The sequence below is a fragment of the Archocentrus centrarchus genome, chromosome 4, assembly GCF_007364275.1.
Source record: "Archocentrus centrarchus isolate MPI-CPG fArcCen1 chromosome 4, fArcCen1, whole genome shotgun sequence".
NCBI lineage: Eukaryota > Metazoa > Chordata > Actinopteri > Cichliformes > Cichlidae > Archocentrus > Archocentrus centrarchus.
In genome coordinates this window covers 4,424,833-4,445,939 of record NC_044349.1, presented here as the reverse complement: position 1 = coordinate 4,445,939, position 21,107 = coordinate 4,424,833, and the positions used below count along the sequence as shown (strand labels likewise).

Below are 21,107 nucleotides of genomic sequence, written 5' to 3'. Positions count from 1 at the left end.
CTGAGGTCTCAGGTGACCCTATATAAGTGGACGGAAGCTGAAAGGTCACTTTGTTGACACTGTTGATGTCACAACAGTGCCTTTATTTTAAAGCCTTATTAATCTTTATTTTAAAGCTAGAATTTGCCAACTTACAAAAACACAGTGTATTTATAGATTCTTGGCCATCCAGTCAGAGGATGTCTTTATTAAAGAGGTTTACCTGCCTCCCCCTGGCCTCTCTATCATAAACAGGTCCCTTTCATTTGGATGCATTCTAGATAGAGTCCCCCCGGGATCGATCCTTGGACCACTTCTGTTTTCTATATACATTCCTGCAGCAAGAGCAGCATGGAGATTGGAGGTGTCCATCTTTTGTGGACACCTCCAGTAGTCCACAAAAGATGGCGATTAACTTGTCCTCCATTTCTTCCTGTGGGTTTTGGTTAGGGTTAGGACAACAGTTTGGGTGCTGCAACAAGAAGAGTTTGAGTTCTCTCTGGGGGCTCCAGCTTCATCTCACATCCAAAGACATGTTAGGTTCATTGGTGATTCTAAATTGGCCGTAGGTTTGTCTGTGTGTTGGTTCTGTGATAGACTGGCGCCCTGCCTATGGTGTACTCTACCTTTTACCCTATGACGGGTGGGATTGGTTAAAAAATGCACTGATGGAGTTGGTACATTCAAAGGGTGGGTTTGAGGTAAAAAAAAAAAAAATACAGAATTAACACAGCACTTTATAAAACATAACACCGCTTAGAAAAATGAAAAAAAATTTGGTCTTTGGCAACAGGTCAGTGTAACCTTTTGTTTCTATACTACATGGCATTACACAAAAGTAAGATATTGTTGTTTTCAATTTTTGTTATATTTTACTGTGTATTTTGTGCATCAGGGCCACCGTTACTGAATTTTTACAGAATCATTTAAGGAATCATACTTTCCCGCGAGTGTTCAGCAGCCCTGATGCAGTGTGGATGAAGTGCTTGTGCATTAGCAGACAGAGGAAAATGTCATGTTGGGGTTTTAATTCAGATTTTCGACTGCACATACACTGTTTCATGTCTAGATAGTCAAATAGAACAGGATGTCTTTCCTGCTCGGGGGAGGGGGAGCCACATGAAGTGAGTATGCATCCCGCTGTGCTCTGTGTGATTGAGACAATTGTGCTGTTTCACAAGCTTCACTGAAAATAGGAGTGTGAGCAAAATCCATTTACCTTCTACTTGAGAGAAATCCTGTAGCGTATTCCACCAGGATGACCTTAATCCTACTTTGGAGTCCACTGCGGTTTCACATGCACCTAAAAGCAATGGCATGGAAGAAAGTCATTAGGTTGATGATGGCTGCTCCACAGGGAATTATTATTGTCATCATCTGCCATATGGTGAAGTATTATTTAGTCACCGGGGCTCTGAGGTGTCAGGGGAATTGAAAAACCTTACTTCTCTTTCTAAACACCAGAAGTTGTTGATTTCTTTTATGGGTGACGAGGAACAGTTAGTCTGTTTAATCTTTTAACGCCTTCAGTAGCAGATTGAAGTGTGGCTTTTTTGTGTGTGTATGTGTGCGTGCGTGCGTGCGTGCATGCATGTGTTTGTGTGGCTTGACAGGCAGATTTTGGCATTCACTTGGATTCATGAGGAATTGTATCCATCCGGGATTGCATTCATGTTTTAATCTTGTTCATGTAAAAATTCCCTCACAAGCACTTGGAGGGGAAATTGAGAAAAAACACTGACAATCTGGCAGGCTTTTTTTTTTTAACTTTCAAAAACGCAACTGGTGCCATATGAAAGACTTCTGAAACTGTACGTGTTTGCACCAGTGTGTGTGTGTGTGTGTGTGTGTGTGTGTGTGTGTGTGTGTGTGTGTGTTTAAATGATAGTTGCATTGGAAATGTTTTTCTGCTTCCCTCCGACGTCTCTTGCTGAGGGAGATGAGAGGAGCTGACACACAGAATTAAAAATATCTCTCAATAACACTCCCACACACACACTGCAACCCAAGAGACCACACACACACACACACACACACACACACACACACACACACACACACACACACACACACACACACACACACATACACAGCCTACTGCTGAAGACTCTCTTTTTGTGTCTCTCTCTCTCATCTTTTTCATTTCCTCTCTTGTGCATATGGATGCATATGTACAATCTGCTGGCTTGAAAAAGACATTAAAGCAACAAGACTGAAGTGTCAGTGAGATCTTTAGATGCCTTTTTTTTATTACTATTTAAGCATGTTCCTATTATGTAAAGATGGAAGAATAAAATCACTTAGGATTGCAGGGAGATTATGCGGATGATAGTGTTCACAAGGTCCTTCAGTGCTTGTATAAATGCCGTCATTTATGTATGAGAGCAGGCTTGTGTGTTCATCTATTTCTGTCTAGCACATGAGAAGCATGGAGCTAATTGTATTTGTATGAATGACAGCAAGCAGGTTTTTATTCATGAATGCAAACAGCACTGAAGCAGCAGCAGCAGCAACCGCAGCCCCGCTGAAGGGCTCCTATTCATGAATTTACTTAAGAGCCCCATTTATATGTTCCTATGTCTCCCTGCCAACTGGTTCCAATCACACACACACACACACACACACACACACACACACACACACACACACACACACACACACACACACACACACACACACACACACACACACACACACAGGGCCCATTGACCAGGAAATCACCTGTCTGTGATTACTGGAGCACCTCACAAATCAAAGCAACAATCTCTGCCTCACCTGGTTTGAGGCAGTGCTAGGTTTGCTCTGGTATTTTCAAAGTTAACATCAAATTTATGGATTTTCCTTTGCACATATGTGCACACAGTTTCCACTGCATGCCTGTGTCTTCCCACACTGCCTGTGTGTTTTTTTGCTTTGTTTTGTTTTTTTTTGCAGTGGTCTGTGTGAAGGTTTGGGTGGTTTGGTCACCACTGAAGCTTCGTTCTTGCTGCCCTGTCCTTCATGTCAGATCCTCAATTTGGAGAAATGTCAACAAGCACAATGAGCCAGCAGGGCACGGTGCTGTGTCACCCCCGTGCAGACGGATAGAAACACAAACACATCAGCTGTGCTCATCAGCTCAAATCACCTGACAGAACATCAGACAGGAAAAGAGGGAGAGGGAGAGGGGGAGACAGCAACACATGGGAGGCAAAGGGATTGGGAGAGGGAGTCAGAGTGTCAGATTGGGAAACACCTCAGCAGCATATCAGTCACAACTGCTAGCCTTACTGCCTCTGTTGCCATGACAACGGAGGACTGTCAGGCATCCTGGAGGGAGGGATGGTCCAAAAAATCTGCAGCTGTCACTTACTTCAGGAGAGAGAAGAAATGGAGCTGGTGTATGAGTGTATGTGCTGCCTGACTGCTGTATCACTTCCCAACATGGAGAAGATGCTAAGCAGGAAAAATTAGACAGTGAATGAACCAGTAGGGATGTGAAGATGGAAAATAATTCTGCATTTTATGCTCTAAAACGACCTCAAACAGAACTGCAGCATGGGCTGGTTAAATAATATAACACTGCATAGGAAGGGGATGTAGCTCAGAGTGCTGTTATTAGAGAGTGCATAAAGGATCAATGTAGCCGCCATGATGTCATCTATTGTTTTTAGATTTTGCATTTTGAAGCCTCAGTCTTAGCGTTGAGGTCACTGGTTGCTGGTTTCTTGTAGCCAGAAGTCACCATATTTGGAAAGGGTAATGCTACCAAGCTTAGTTAGCTAGCTACAACCATGCCACCACCTTGGGCGCTTTGAGCCTCACAGCAAGTCATCTTATTTGTCAGATAATCCAATAAAAAAATGCTCCAGTAGAGACCAACGGCACAAACATTGCAGATGGGTCCAGTTCAACAAATTGAATTAGTGAAAGTGAGGCATAGCAGGCAACAACTGGCTACAGCTGGCTGTGCTAGGACATCTGGCAGCGGCAGACACCCCCCAACTCCAGCATGCAGGTGGATGAGTTGGTTATTTTTGGGTCCTCCGGTTTGGCTTCATTTTTGGCCCTGGGGGTTGACGCTCGCTTTATACCAGCTGACAGTTAGTCAGTTAGTAAAAGAACATACAGAAAAAGGAAAAAAGGAAAGGAAGTAAAAAACAAACAAACAAAACAAAAAACAGGCCAAGGCTTTAAACTGTAAAGAGGCGCTTAGAAGTATCTTAAAACTTAGTACAAAAAGTAAGGAAATTTGTGTTTTGGTTGATTAGTTCTTTGTCTTCTTTCTTTGCTTCTTGACAATGAATCTTATATCATTGAAAAGCCTGTTTATTTCCCCTTAAATGCCACATTTGTAAGGAAAATGCATTTGTGGGTTGAGCAGCAGAGTTGAGTATGTGGGCTGTGCCCATGAAAAACTTTTCTCTGCCAATGCCAAACAGATTATTCTCCAGTGTGGGAGGAGTTCAGTGAAGCCATGGAGCAAGACTTTTGGTCAGCCTTCAGCATAACATTTTTTTTTTATTATTATCAATTAGCACACAAAGTAAGGAAACGAGGATCAGTAGGAGTTTTTGCTACTGGTAGAGACACACTCCACTTGGCGGTACCTGTCAGCTGCCTCTGGACTCTCATGAGCCAACCAAGCTTGACAGGACTCCTTCTTCAGCTTGACGATCGCTTTGCCTCCGATGTCCACCATCTACGCTGCTCAGAAAGATTAACAGAACACTTTGAAAACATATCAGATCTGAATGGGGGAAAAATCATGCTGGATATCTATACTGATATGGAAGGGGTAATGTATTAGGAACAAAGGATCCTACCTTGATTTTCATTGGTGTCTTTGAATTCAGCCCTCTGTAGGTTAATCTTTTTAATTTCCATCAAACAAAGTAAAAAAAAAATCATGCAGCAGGCTACTCCATATTGCTAAAATTTCAGCGCAGCAACTTGCATGCATGCCTGACATCGCTCCCAATGAGATGACCTCCCTGATCTGGACCAGGACATCACTTAACTCCTGGACAGTCTGAGGTGCAACCTGGCAGCGGTGTTGTGCAGAAAAGCCAAGCCAAGCCAATTTTATTTATAAAGCACTTTAAAAACAGCAAGCACTGACCAAAGTGCTGAACAAGGAAAACAAGACAACAATACACAAGGGAAGTGCAGATAAAAATAAATAAATAAATAAAAATAACAAAGGATAAAAGCAACAATAACATACATAGTTTATCAAGAATCAAATAATAAAACAGTATAAAATAACTAGGTAAAATAAAATACAAAATAAATACACAACAACTAAAATCAGCATCTCAAACCTGGTCAAAAGCCAGGTGAAATAAGTGGGTCTTAAGAGAGGTTTTAAAAGTTGTCAGTGAAGAGGCCTGTCTAATATGCAATGGGAGCGAGTTCCATAGATTAGGGGCTACCACTGCAAAGGCTCTGTCCCCCCTAAGCTTCCGCTTAGTCCTCGGCACGTCCAAGAGCAGTTTATCAGCTGTATTACCATAATTATGGACAAATAAGTTCTTGAAAAGCTTTATAGACCGGTTTGGATCTTAGCAGAGAATGAAGAATCAAAAGCAGTGTGTTTTTATTCTGTTAGCAGGGCCACTAGACATAATCTTCCTATTCTCGCCTTAGAAGACAGTCAGATTGTCTCTCTTCTCACTATTGATCTCAACTCTGCAGTCTATTGATTACAGGCGTGCTGGACGATAGTGGATATTGACCATGTAGTAATTGACTGTGTGTATGTAGAGACTTTTTGTTAAGAGGGCCCAAAGTGCTTCACATTGACTTCTTTATTGATGAGCCAGTTGGCTGACTTCGGCAGAGATCTTGGCAATCTAAAACAAATGTTTAACAGCAAACAAGGTCATCACTGAAGGCACCAAAACACCTGCATTTGTCCTCTGAAGATATGTATGTGCACTCAGGAGCAGCTTTTTTTAGATTTTAAAAGCTTGTTATTTTTGGCTTTGTCTGATCTCACAGTTGCTGAGAAGAAGCCTCACACTGCCGAGGAGAGTTTATGTATCATTGGAAGGCAGCCACATACAGATTTATGTTTCCTTTGCTTAGACTATTTCTGAATGATAAATATAACCATAGACATCAGCCTTTTCTGTTGTTTAAGGTGGAAGTGTATGCATATAAGAGCAGAAGCTCATGTTAGAAGCTTGCTTGATAGGAGCCTTAAGGCCTGATGCAGTACAATAATGAAAGGAAAGTCCAAACCCAGAAAAAGTGAAGAGTGGGAGTGGAAACTGCACAATAAAAGAACACTATAACAATACTCTACAAATAAAGATTTTATTTTTTTATTATTATTCCATATGCTATACTCATATCTCTAGTTTCAGACGCATTCAGTGGGCATTTCACTTCCCACTGAATGAACTGCGGGTGTCTCGTGGTGTCTGGCACTGGAACTTTGGTGGCGGATCCTTTAGATTGTGAAGTGGGGCCTTTGTGGATCAAGCTTGTTCAGGCACATGTCATGAATGTTCAGTGGGAGCAAAGACTGTATATAAAAGATGGAGCTAGCCACCATGATGTCACTAATTGGTTTTCAGATTTTGCCTAAATCATCGCGTTTTCGCCACCACCATGTTGTTTCTCTTTTGGAGCCAGAAGGTACCAGCTTGGTTAGCATATATTATAGCAGCAGAACAATAAATACTAGAATAAAAAATACTAGATTTTATCTCTCCAAAACATAACCATTTACTTCTTGGACAATCTGTACCACAAAGGAAGTCATATCATCAGGTATTTCCCTTAGAAATGCTCCAAAAGGAAACAAAGCCCAGCGCAGTGACTCAGATCAGGGGCGGTGCAGCCTAGCAGAAGGCTATTACAAACCGAATATTCAGCAGGATCCAAATGGCTGGGAAAAACTCAGTCACTGTACTGTTGTTATAAAGCAATGAATGTTTGATGGGCAATGTGAAGACATATAATTTACATATCACTAACATGCATGTACATAATGTTTTATAGCAAACCATTCATTGAAGACTCCTGCTGAGCATCTGCATATTTCACTCCAAATTCAAATATTTCACCTCTTTGATATGTAATTTTCAAACCCTGCATGGTTTCATTTCCTGCTGCTAATCTTTGAGTTTTATATTTTTACATATTCTTCTTTGGCAGTATTATTTTCACTAATTCAGGCCATTATTATTTTTGAAATGGTTCTGCAACATGAAAACTGCTATTAGAATAGCTTTATGCACATAAAAACTGGCTTCTGCTTATGACTGATCTCAGTTTGGACATAAACATATTTTTAGGTGTCCTCAGGATCTATGTTCACTATATTCTTCTTTCATTTTTTTTTTTTTTAAAGAAACTTGTCATGTCAGAGCGTCAGAGTGTGTTTCTGCTTCGGCAGATGCTGCTGTACTGCAGACCTTTTAGTCTCACTTTCTTCACTCCAGTTTGTCATAAATTAATACACAATTATTCCAAAGTTAAGGGACTTTTACTTCTCTTCTGAACTGGAGGGAAAGATATCCCCACATGTACACCATAAATTAAACGTACTGCATTGTTATAAAGTCTGGAAAACGCATTTGCTTGTGCATAGTGATAAGATACTTTATGACATAGCACACACACATATTAGTAATATGTAATGACAATGTAAGAAGGGGAGATTATGATACTCTATAATACAGCCCACATCCTTATTAGTAATGTGTAATTATAATGTCAGAATTGGAGGTTAGGATCCTCTATAATACACCCCCAAACTTAATGATACTGTGTCATTACAATGTTACAATGTATTTATTGTCCTTTCTGCTAAAATATCTCCAAAGCCCTCTTTGCATAAATATACCGACTCCACAGTTTGCATCTCTCTTTTTTTTTTTAAAACATTCTCCAAAGGTAGGCTGCTCATTAAAAAAACACACAGTATAATTTGCCTTTCCTTCCCTTGTTCTACTTTCGCTATATTTTAAGAATCAACACGAACCAGCCCTAAATTTAGAACAATTCCACATTAAATGTTGGTAAATTATTTTTGTATTGCTTGTCTTCAGCAGTACTGATTTATCCAGGTAAGCGGAAGTTCCAAAACTTGAAGTACAAACTCAGACTCACATTAGATAACCTGCAGCACAATGCACCGAGATGCAAATATCAAGGTCAAATATTTTAATTTCTGCAATATAAGCACGTATGCAAACGTGAAAAAAAAAATGCCCTCAACCGCAACGGTCGGTGCGCCACATTTTGAGGAGCACGTCATCATTGTTCAGTTTATATTAAGATTGTTGTTAATTCGGGCTTTTAAAAATAAAACCCTCTGCACGATTATCAGCTCATCTGCCTAAGCACATTTTCTCCTATTAATTGTCTGTGTAAAATGAGCGCTTGACTGCAATAAAACACATGAGGTGTTGAGCTGCGGGAAAGACCAAATTGTTGCTATATTGGAACATCCACCGGTGCAGCTGGTCTATTTATAGCAGGGAACTACATCAGCTATGACTGCAGACACTGTGAGGGGAAATCACCAGCGCTGTTTTGCCGCTGTCTTCACCCAGTCACTGACATTTCACTGAAGCAAATGAAACCAGGAGAAGGTCGCAGTGTAGAATACAATAATATTTACTCTCTGTCCCAGATGGGAAAACGAAAGGAAAGTGCACACAGCAAAGGGATGACTAATTTATTTTTGTGTTGAATGATGTCCGCTGAACCTCGTGGTGGTGTGTTTTGATTATCACCGCAAGTGTGACCCATCCACTGAAACCTGCTGAAGCGCAGGATCGCTGGTGACCCAGTGTGAAGCAAGGCAGGTGGTCCGAGAGAGAGAGAGAGAGAGAGAGAGAGAGAGAGAGAGAGAGAGAGAGAGAGAGAGAGAGAGAGAGAGAGAGAGAGAGAGGGGCGTGCGGCACACACTGGTCGGGCTACCCGACAGATCAACAATCGTCAACCTGTGGATAGAGCGCGCGGTGCTGTGCTGTCTCCTTCACCACCCCCCTCTTCCCTCCGCCGCCGACCCCGACTCTCGGACATCCAGGACGCATGAACTGGGAGATGGTGCCGGGTCGATTCCCTAAAAGTTGAGCGGCTCGTACGCCATCCCCGTTTCATGAATGGCCGGAACATGGAGGAGATGCCATTCGAAAGAGTCAAGACGCGGCGGAGGAAGGGTCACTGCCCGGCCGGTGCACCTTTGGGTGCCATCGCCTGCGAGGACGAGTTCAACAGCCACGAGCTGGAGGCTCTCTTCCAGAACTACAACCTGAAACTGGAACAGACCGCTACCCTCAAAGCGCTGGCGGTACTCATCGTGGCCGCGTCGTCGCTGTCCCTCGTGGAGTTGCTGTCCAGCCCGCGTCTCACCTTGTCCAAGGGCTCCAACCCGGTTCACTGCGTGGTGTTCCTGTCGCTGTTCATCGTCACCAATGTCAAATACCTGCAGGTGACGCAGCTGCAGCAAATAGCGAAGCTGGCCCTGCTATTCAGCTTCACCTTCGCGCTGCTCTGTTGCCCGTTCCCGCTGGCGTTGGGCACGTCGGAGCTGGTGAACGCCGCTGCCCCTGAGCAAGGTGTGTGGCAGCTCATGCTGGTCACTCTCGTGGCTTACGTGCTGCTGCCGGTGCGGACCCTGCTGGCTGTGCTGTTCGGGGTGATGCTGGCTGCATCCCACTTCATTGTCATAGCGACGTCGGTCACGGGGAGGAAACAGAGGCTGTGGAGACCAGTAAGTGCTGCACTTGCATCCCGGTCAGTCACTCATCCAACTCAGTTGCTTGATGAATTTATAACAGTTTCAGCACTTAAGCAACGACTGGTAGTGGGTTTGATTTCCAACAAGTTCGTCAAAGTCTGTTTAAGCAACTTACTCCAGTGCTGTGTGGGAAGCTCCCATTTGGACTCTGAAGTAACTGCATGAATGTACAGTGGCGCCGGGAGGCAGCATGCTTACTCAGCCGACTTTCCCAGGAGAAGACAAGGTTAAAAACCTTCTCTGCGATCGATTTTAGCTGCAAGGTAGTGTAGTTGTAAAGCTGGAAACGAGCAGTTTCACTTTCGCGCACCAGCAGTAATGAAGTAGACGAGGAGCTGTCCAACTGCCGGTGCTGAAACAAAGATACTGCAGAGCCTCCTATACATCTCAGTGCGAGTTCCTGCAAATCAGATTGTAGATAGAAGTAAAAAATAAAACAAAAAACAAACAAACATATCTTTAAGTCTTAGATCTCACTGACCTCTTGGCTTTTGACTTCTTAAAGTGAAGCTGGGTCAACGTGTGCAGTTTACAACACAAAAAAATGGTCAAATCTTTCTGTGGCGATCTACAAGCACGCAGTGTTCACCAAGCAAAACGCATGGGATAGAAAAAGGTTCTCAGAGGCACCACACTCTCAGGAAAAAATGTTATTGTACCTTTAGAGGTATGAACAACTCATCACTGGGGAGGTACCCTATAAGATGCCGACCCTGTACTCTTAGTGGGGTACTTATTTGCACTCTTGTGGTTTATTCCATACTGAGGACCAGTCTTTAACCACTGGTACTCTGAAATGTACTACATTTGTAATGTCTCTTAATATAATAGAAGAAAAATGAGCAGAATTAAATACATGATACCCCTTTCATTTATACAGGTACCTTGCAATTTATATACTTACACAGTCATTCATTCATGGTCTGGTGTTTGGTGTCTGGTGTTGTATCTGAACCTATGCAGAGGGAAAACAAAGACGGACTCAAACCCAGAACCTTCTTGATGTGAAGTGACAGCGCTAACCTTTGCACCACTGTTCTACCAATGTACAAGACAGATACAGAATAAAACCTATCAAAATGTATTAAATGCTTTTCACTTGTCATGGAACAGTGGAAAGGTGCATATACAGTAAGGTTCATATACAGTATGCACCTTTTGGGTCTCAAAAAATTATATATAGTTAGCATAAAGGGGTGCTTATTTGTACCCTTTTAATTTGTACCTTACCGAGACCTATTTTGGACCTCTGGTGTTTGTACCTTAATGCAATGGCACAAGCACTTTAAAGTATTATATTTTCTATTACTGGAAATGGACTGGTATTTGTATAGTGCCTTTGTAGGTTCACTGAGCTTTGTTTTTCCTCACATCTGAACCTTGGCACCACCATACCATCAATGCACAACCCTGATATACTGTAGAATGAATGTTAGGGTTGGGGTCATAGACCTCAGAGGTTTGAAGGAAACAGTAAACCTTCAAATCTAGGGGTAAAATGAGCATTGTGCTGTATGTAGTTTCTTTTTATTTGGTTGAACACAAACTGAATGCTGATATTGCACAGTTTACTATCTAGAAGAAACGGTGCAAATATGTAGCTTTTACTGCTTGAAAACATATATGAACCTATTTTGGCCTTTAGAAAGTTACACGTAATTACCTTGAGGTCCAGTAATTAGCTCTTGGAGATGGGGTGGGGGTATTCGTGCACCTGCAGTGACAAAAAAATGGACTTTTCTGTGCTCCTTCTTAAGAAACTGCAGAATTTCCTATGTTAGCAAACACAGTTAAGCCTGTGTGACACATTAAAGCAGTTTTTCCTCAGCTTTTTTGGCTTGTGACCTCTTGAACTGTAGCATTTATGGCCTAATGAACACATATGACCTGGTCAACCAAAAGGCAATCTTTTTCTGTTTTCATATTAGAAGCCTGAGGGTGGAAAATCACCCAGTAACCAGGGAAAACTGAATTTACTGTTGATCATCCCTAACACAATTTATCTTCTGTCTTAACCCCTTAATTGTAAGCTATCATGCTAAAGCTGTTTGGTTATTACCTGGATTAAAGTGGATTTTGCTTATGAGTTGGTAATTTGCTGGTCACAGTACAGAGAAAGTATCATTCTTGTGGCAGTGCTGGATTACACTGTGTGTCTGAGCTTTCACCTTTGACCCTATTGAGAATCGAAGACATAGAGTGACTATAGGGCTCATTCTCCAAATTAGGTGTCTGGCAAGATCAATAGCCTATAATGCACTTTGTCTGCCAGCCATTCCTCTGTAGAGCTTTTGATGCTTAAATCATACCTAACATTCATTTTTTAATCCCACGTTGACCTTCAAGTTTGCCGTTCAATTTATCCTACCATCTAATCTAGCAATATGCAAGACAGACACACACAAACCCACATGCATGTACAAAAAAGCATCTGGATGCTGCCAGCTTTGTTTGGCATGTCTGTTCTTGTCTGTGTGCAGCTGGTGGCCAATGCCGTGCTCTTCACCAGTGTCAACTTGTCAGGGGTGTTTGTGAGGATTTTCACTGAACGCACCCAGAGGAAAGTTTTCCTGCAAGCCCGCAACTGTATCGAAGAGCGGCTGAGACTGGAGGACGAAAACGAGAAGCAGGTGAGGCAGCGCACAGGGATGCACTGATGGACAGTAGCCATATGTTTTAGCTCATCTTTTAAGCGTGTGTTTATAAAAACCTTTGCAGTCTTTGAAGAGTTTTTTTTTTTTTTTATATGACGGTTTCAGGTGCCAATGCATTCTCACAGCCTGCCCACGGGCACGCAGTAACTATGACAGCAGCTATTTAAGGAAAGAACAATTACTGTGGCACATGCACCAGCGCCACACATTCCACCCCCTCTGTGCACACCTACATGGATTTAACTGTGGAACCATCAGGCAACTTTAACACACCAGAAACACTTTCTTTTGCACGGCACCCTCCTCACCCACCACAGGCACGAACCCCACAGGCTGTTATAGAGTACTGATTATCTCATGTGCAGTATAAAATATGCCTGAATACGAATCTCACCTTTGCTATAAGTAACATTTGTAAGTGCACATGCACAGTTAGCACCTGTGCTTTGTAGATCAGGTGATGATATGCTGTGTTTTCCCCAGCAGTAGCAGCCTCCCTTCTGACAGGTAATTACACAAGCAGATTGCTTTCATGGCCTTCCTACTCCAATAAAGGTCACGGTTTATCTGGGTGAGAGAAAAACACACAGAACCCTGATTTGGATCTTTCAACAGCCAGCAACCAGGCTTCTGCTGATGTGCCCATGAACAAAAAGTCTCCCATCACGTGGGTGAAATGAGCTTTTAGCTTTTGCTTTCAGGTGTGTCTACCAGTGCATCTCGGACACGTGTGGACAATGTGCTGCACTTGGTGGCGAATTGATTTTCCCGTTCAATAGTGAAGCTTCCTCTTCCTTTGCGTAAGCCAGGAGAGGCAGAATATTTAATTTGCCAGTGACTGCAACAAACCGGTCCTGACACAAGGTCCACTCATGAGAATTATCTGAAGCATTCAGCAATATCCCACAGCCTTCATCAGTCTTCATCAGTGGGCTCTGTTGTCAAGGAGATGGATCCGTTATGGGAACTCAGTATCTGTTATGACTTCATCCATTGAGCACTGAAAAGCACTGAAGGGCATTCTTGACTTTGGAAATTGTAGTTCAGTAAGGCAACGACAGATTGGATTATCATTATTACACTCCATGATATCAGTGAAAATTCTGTTTTAAGATGAAAACTGTGAGACACTGATGGAAGGGCCACAAAAAAACTATCAGTGGAATTGTTGAATTTCAGTTGAGCTGGATCCAAATCCAATCTCAATCCAAAGTCAGTCCGCAGACTCTCATGTTAAAATGCCAAACTTTACAACATTTTAAATCATGTTATATATATATATATATATATATATATATATATATATATATATATATATATATATATATATATATATATATATATATATATATATATATATATATATATATATATATATATATATATATATATATAGGCTGTTAACAAGTGTAAGGAGGCTCTACTTTTTTAGAAATCATCCATCTGGATAAGACTTAAAGTTATTGGCGTGGCTGCTTTGATTGACAGGTGAACTGTAAACAATAGCTGTCTGTTAGGCTTCATCTCCACTATTCCAACTCTCTGAAGCGGACCCCTGTACTCTGTTTGCACTGTTGGTGCTTTTTAGAGCACGTTTAATGGAAGTGTCTGATAAATAATACAGCCTGTTGGGTGGTAAAGATCATGGAAGAAGTTTGTGCTTCAGTTTTGAGTGATATTCCAAAAGGCTAACCACAGAGTCTATAGTTGAGGTAAGCTTGTTAAAGTGTCGTTACCAAAGTGAAGAATGATCAATAAATGCCATTCACATGAGCAGTTTCTAATCTGAAGCTTCTTTGATTAACATTTGGTTCCGTTTTTGGCATCTAATGCTACTTACTAAGGGATTGTGGCCAAAAACCATACAAAGTGTCCACACTTCCCTTTTCTCTAAGATGTTTTGAGTTTCCATAACAAAAACAGAATTCTGTATTTGGTAACTTTCAATAGACTGCCAAAAATAGTAATTTATTTGTTTTATTAATTTGTTGCTTTCCAGAGTGTTCAACTGTATTTGCGGTCATGTGATGTGGGTAAATGAGATTCTTTCCTTCAGATTTTATAGTCATATAAGCTCTGCCCGCTTATCACATGACTGTGACAAGCAAGCAGAGATTTCATAGGCTGCAGAAGATATGGCACACTTAAATTTAGGCTGGATTTTAGCATTGTTTGTTTTTTGAGGCAGAGGTGATCATATTATGATGAGACAGTGGAGTTCTGAATTATCAGGTAATGGCTAACAAGCTTGGTTATAAAGGTGGTATAACACAGATAATTAGTGCTGAGAAACACAAAAATATCATACTAGAAATTCACTAAAAACTCAGGTCACACCACAATAAACATGGTCCAGTTGGTTTCACAGAGGTGGCCTCTCACAGTCAGCGACCACCTTTCAGTCAAAGCAGTTACACTGCAAATAATATGTCATTTTTTTGGTCATTTTTTTTGTGTGAATAGGTGACTTATTAAAAACCCAAACCAAATATATATGGTTATCATAAAAGGGAAAGTCAACTATAGACTAATAGAGTTTCTTATACAGGCTGTAGGCATGTGACCCAAGTTTCTGCTTACTCAGTTCTGGTTAAAAAAACAAAACTAAACAAAAACTAAACAAAAAAGCCCAATAGAACCTATTAAGTGAACCTTGAATAATGATGCTTTTGTCATGTGCAGCAACAGCACAGCAAACTAAAACACACATTTTAGTAAGTGGTATTTTAAATGCTAAGTGTGAGTGTTTCCTTATTGCAGTATATAAGATTGTGGTTAAACTTTGGTCATTCATGCACTGAATGTGAGTAAAATTTGGATCCAAATATTTCTCACAAGCCAATAATTGTTGTACTTCTTTCTGTGATTTCAAGGGAAGCTATAAGTAAACCCCATTACAGTCCCCATACTGAAATCCAATAAAATCCAACATCTTCATAAAGGAGAATCTGTTACATTGAGGTTTAGTTTATCATTCAACATGATAATCAGTAAGCTGGTATTTTGATGTGATTTGTGACCCATTTAATTCACTGGACTGTGGTTGCCTTCTGAGAAAAGAGAACCATGCGTTGTTATAAAGCATTCTTTATTATTATTATTACAAATGCTTATTTAATACATTATTATTTATTAATAGCTTCCACAGAAGTCAAAGATATTAATAAAGCAAGCAAATTCATTATTATTCAAATGACCACACACTCACACTGTGGTCATTATGATCTGCACACCTTGCATAATAGGAAAGATGGCACACATGCACACACACAGACACAATGACAGACTCACAGTCTCATGGAGCATGATGGCTGTTTTTAAAAGCTGCTCTCCGGTGTCCCTTTTTCTTATTCTCAGGTGAGGAGCAGTGGTATGAATGGAAGTATCGTGTGAAAAAGAGTTGGAGGGAGACACGGGAGAGCCCCGGCTGCTTTTATAACCCTGCCTCTCAACAGCTATTCACTATAGCCGCCTGATGATTCATTGTGCATTTACAACCGCTTGACATCCTGCTCGAGTTTCAAGCGTACTTCATGCTGCTGCAACTGAGACTATTCACACAAACAAATACAAATATGCTTCTTGCTGTAAATGCCTGTGCTGAAAGGATTCATTGATGAAGACATTGTTAGTCTTCAGATGTTTTCTGAACTGCAACCTGGACACACAGGGACATAGAATATACTCTGCAGAGTGAGAATCAGGCAAACCATTTGAAGAAAGTGCTGCCTGTGATCTTGTAATCTTTTTTGCAGAGTCAAAAACTAATCAATTCATAAAAAAATACTGGCAAAATAATTATCTACAACAATTAATATATTTTTTATATTAGTGATTATCTGGAACAATTGTTTAGTCTATAAAATGTGTAATCAATATCTGTCCCAAGAGTTCAAGGGTAGAAGCCTGTTTCTGTTTTCTGTCACTCCGGCACTCTTAAACTGATACTTCTAGGCCACTAGTGGATACATTTAACAAGACTGATTTAGCTGGTGGCTAAGCTATCCACTAAGGTAATCTAGATCCTTTTTAAAACCCTTAGTCTGATTTCGTGGCTAATTTAGTGGCTAAATTAGCCACCATTAAATCTTCTTCAATAAAGGATGTTTCTTCTTCTTCTTCTTCTTCTTCTAAGTGCCTAGCTTAGCCAATTAGCTAGTGGCTAGCCTAACCTCTTAGCCACCTAGTGCTTGGTGTTTCCAGGTTTGTTTGTACAGTTGCTGACAAACTTCTTTGCTGTAAATTGAATCTGATGTGGAAGGGGGGGGGGGGGGGGGGGGGGGGGGGGATTTTAGCCTGGTGGCATGCTGGTGCCAGCAATGGAATAAAGATTTATTGAGGTTTTGCAGTCATGTGATCGCTAACCACATGGCATTAACTTGTCTGACATTTTGAACATGTGACAATGGGTGTCAAATAAAAAAGGCCTCAATCATACAGGCCTATATACTGATCCACAACCACTGGGCAACAATTGGTCATGAGGGAAAAATGTAAATTCCCCAAGAGGTGACTTGATGCAAACTGTAAACGGTGACCATTTGTAAAAGCAGCAGAAGCTGCTTCTTTTGTTGCAGTGCTCAGGCACAATGCTTACCTTGAAAACAAACATTCTTTTGTTTCCAGTTTGTGCCACACTTCTTCAAGTTTGCAGACAAGTTGGCATCTGCCATGCAAACTACAGGTGACCACAGCAATCTGCCAATAACCAAAGCAATCACAAGAAGGGTTATTTTTTTGGTGCTTTTCAACCGATTTCACCTGGTGTCAGCCAGCAACCTCCGGGAACTACTCACCAACCATTCGAGGAATATACGTTTTTCCTTCATGACCGAGGGTTGTACCACGTCCGACATAGCGGACAACCCTCGAGCAATGTGTGCATGGTGTTGCTGTACAGGAAAAACATCTATAAACAGTCTAAACATTGATTCAATTTTATAGCCTGTGGCTATTACAACGAACAAACACAATAGATTCTAAAAAGTTTAAGCAAAAATGCTAATGTCTCTTAGAACGTCACAATCTCCTAAAATCCAAAATTCAGTAATCAGATTGCTTGTTGCAGTCTGCCACGAAAACACAAATGAAAAATCACTATTGATGAAGACAAAGCAACTTCCAAAGTCTGAATGTTTGTGCTGTATGACTAACGAAATCAGTTCAGCCTTAATTCAGTTTACAGTCAGAAAATGCAGAAATGACTTGTTAAAGCAATGCTTTCTCATCCTGTAATATAAAGCCATTATGCCAGATGCCTCCCATATCTCCCCATTACACACATTATGTCCTCTGCCGTGGCAATATTGGCTGCCACAAAATAAAAGTCTCCTTTTAAAGACCTACAAAGTTTGCATTAGAGGTTGGAGAGGTGGTAGTTGCATAAATCACTGGTGTGTCAGTCACACAAGACACTTTGTGCGTAAAATGGCACTAGTTATACACCAGGGATGAATATGACCTGGCTATTCAAGAACACAGCATTTTGTATTTAGCTTGACATTTTCCCATATTAGTCTCTCTTCATTGTCTCCCTGTCTCTTACAGAGACCGGATCCTCGTATTATCCTAATAGAGCAGTTTGCTCTCAGAATGCAGGCTTATTTGTGGTTCCTAGAGTTCCTAGAATGGGAGGCAGTCTCCTCTCCTGTGGAACTGGTTCCCAGGGTTTCCTTACATTACATCCTTACATTATTTCCTCTCCATTCTGATGCTCACAGCAAGAGACAGAATGCATTATTGTGCTTGAATACAAAGATACACTTTATGAACTCGCAGTTTAAAGTTCTAACATGGCCTTCGTTCCTCTTTTAACCCTTTCTTCTTCAGGAGCGTCTACTAATGAGCCTACTGCCCAGGAATGTTGCCATGGAGATGAAGGAGGACTTCCTGAAGCCGCCTGAGAGGATCTTTCACAAGATCTACATCCAACGTCATGACAATGTCAGGTACGGGGGTGTCATGACAACTGTGGACCTCAAAGGTGTGCGGAGGGGCTGGAGTGTTTTGATCCTGGTCTCACTGGCTGTGACGTCAAGGTCAAGAATAGAAGCAGAGCAATTAAGATTAGCCATTAACGTAGACGCAATCAGGCAGCGTAAAGGTTAGAGAGGGCAATGGGCTGGAGCGCTGTTGCCACCATAAGCAGATTAAAAATAATTGTCTCCCCTGCCTCACACACCCTATTGAAAATGCAAAAAATGGTTTTGAAAACAGATTTTCTTTGTTTCTGCATGAGAAATGTATTTAAATAAGTGTAATTAATTGAAACCCTGAGCCTGTTTTATTAGAAGCCCTGATGAGATCAATACATGTCATGCAGGAGATATATTGGACACCGAACCTTCTTAATTACTCTAAAGCTAAAGTTCCATTAAGAGTTAGACACAAGTTTATTCACAGTCATGTGAAAAAGAAAGTTTTCATGGGATTCTATGCAGTCCTGTGAAAAAATAAGTACATCAAATGATTCAGTAACTTGGAGAACCACCTTTACCTGCAATGACTTGAGTATCAGTCTTTCACATCATTTTGGAGAAAATTTGACCCATTCTTTTTTACTTCAGTTCACTGAGGTTTACAGGCCTTTGTTTATGCACAGCTCTCTTAAGGTCCTGCCACAGAATTTCAGTCAGGTTGAGGTCTGGACTTTGTGTTTGGGATTGTTGTCCTGTTGCATGACCCAAGTTTAGCTTTAGCTGTCAGACAGATGGCTTCACATTTGACTCTAGAATACTTTGGTGCACAGAGGAGGTCATGGTTGATTCAATTGCTGCAAGTTGTTCAGGTACTGTGGCTGCAAAATAAGCTCAAATCACCACCCCCCCTCCACCACCGTGCTTTACAGCTGGTATGAGGTGTTTGTGCTGATGTGCTTCAAACATGGCGCTGTACATCATGGTCAAACATAGCCCATTTGGTCTTGTTTTGGTCTCTTGTTCTACTGGAAGCCCTTCCAAACAAAACATACTTGTTCAGTCTTTTTCTAATTGTACTGTCATGAACTTTAACATTTAAGGCCTGAGTGTGAATGGCTGTCTGTCACTCTGTGTTGACCCTGCGACAGGCTGGCAACCTGTACAGGGTGTACCCTGCCTCTTGCCCTATGACAGCTGGGGTAGGTACCAGCCCCCCACAACCCTGAAAAGGATAAGTGGAAGAATGGATGGATGGATGGATGGATGGATGGATGGATGGATGGATGGATGGATGGATGGATGAGATATAGCTTTGGGGTTTTTGGCAATTCTCTGACCATTGTCTGTCCTTGGGTTAAATTTGCTGGGACGTCCACTATTGGGTTAATATACACCTGAATGCTCCAGACCAGTCCCTGAAGAAAACTTCTTTTTTTATAGAGCTGGTCAGCAACACCTGGCTGCTACTTACCCTCTTAATACTTGTGTACTTAGTTTTTCACAGGTCTGCATCGGATCCTGTGAAAACCTTCTTTTCACATGACTGTAGCTTGTTAAATTACAATTTCAAGACAAAAAAGTTTGAGAAAGCAGACTCGGTCAAACCTTTGTTTCCATTAAACATAAACTGATGAAAGCACAGAGTTTTTCCAGGTTCCATCTCACTTTTGTTGCTTTAGAGTCGGTTTAAGCTCATTATTTTTGCTGTTTTGTTTCACAGTCACTGTTTTCATGGGACCATTTTTAAATCAGCATGAAGCTTTTTTTTTTTTTTTTTTTTTTTAGTGAAAGAGCTCTAAAACCTGTTGTTTCAGTAGGCAAATACTGTCAGCAGCTATATTTTAAACACAGTGGTTCCACTGAGCAACTGAAAGGGCTAGATATGTAACATTTTGAGCTGATGATCAAGTGGTCCCTATTGCACCAAAGGAGACAAGACGACAGTTAAAACACTTCAGTTTAAAAATTCACTCACTAAATAAAAGGTGCTGCAAATAATAGGCAGGAGGCACACGGTCCAAAAGTGCAAACAGTGTTGAAACGAACTCTGGAAATAAACTGGAAACATGAGCGTGTGGGTTCAAGGACACAAGTGAGTCAAAGGAGGAAAGTTTAAAACATAGAAAGCTACACAAGGAACTAAACTTAAAAAAAAAAAAAAAAAAGAAACAGGATGTTACTGCAAACCCCCCTCCCCAAAAAACAACAACTCAGAAACAAGAACATATAGACCATTTAATAATAATAATAATACCAAAATAAAATCTAAGGGTGAGTTCACAGCAAAGCAAAAAGAAGTTTCGTTTTGTGTTACTAAAGCAAATACAGTCATGTTGGAAATGGATTAATATTTGACTCTAACTGCCAACAAAAGGAGGAAAAGTACAACCAATAGATGCAATCAAAGTATAACAAAATATTTTCACAGCTTACTAAGAAGGGTCTGTGGTTTCTCTCACATTTCTTCAAGTCTTTTAATTTTTAACCTGACTGTATGAAAGTGAAGTTGAACCATTCAGCTGCAGGTAAACTTGCCCTCTGATTGTCACATGCATCTATTGGATAATCCATATGACGGCCTTCTGCAAAGTAGCACTAAGCTAATTCTTCACCAAAGTTGAAATATTTTTAGCTCACACCAACACAGATTTGCCTCTGTTCATGTTGTGCAGTGTAACTTGTTGCCTTAAAGTTGGTATTGTCAGCAGTTAGAGGGCTCCTCCAGTTTGGGCTGGAAGGCAGTCATTCAAGCAGTTTATCAAGAATAAAAGTCAATATAGATATACAGTACCAGTCAAAGCTTTGGATACATTT

At 41.0% G+C, this 21,107-nt stretch overlaps 1 protein-coding gene across 1 annotated transcript in view; it reads left to right on the top strand.

The window, feature by feature from the left end:
- The first annotated feature begins 9,061 nt into the window (after positions 1-9,061).
- The window catches only part of adcy1a (adenylate cyclase 1a), a 53,641-nt gene continuing 41,595 nt past the window's right edge, over positions 9,062-21,107 (top strand). The window contains 3 exon segments of the mRNA XM_030727801.1: positions 9,062-9,694; positions 12,202-12,351; positions 18,205-18,323. Coding sequence (XP_030583661.1) covers positions 9,080-9,694; positions 12,202-12,351; positions 18,205-18,323 — 884 coding nt within the window. The 5' untranslated portion in view covers positions 9,062-9,079.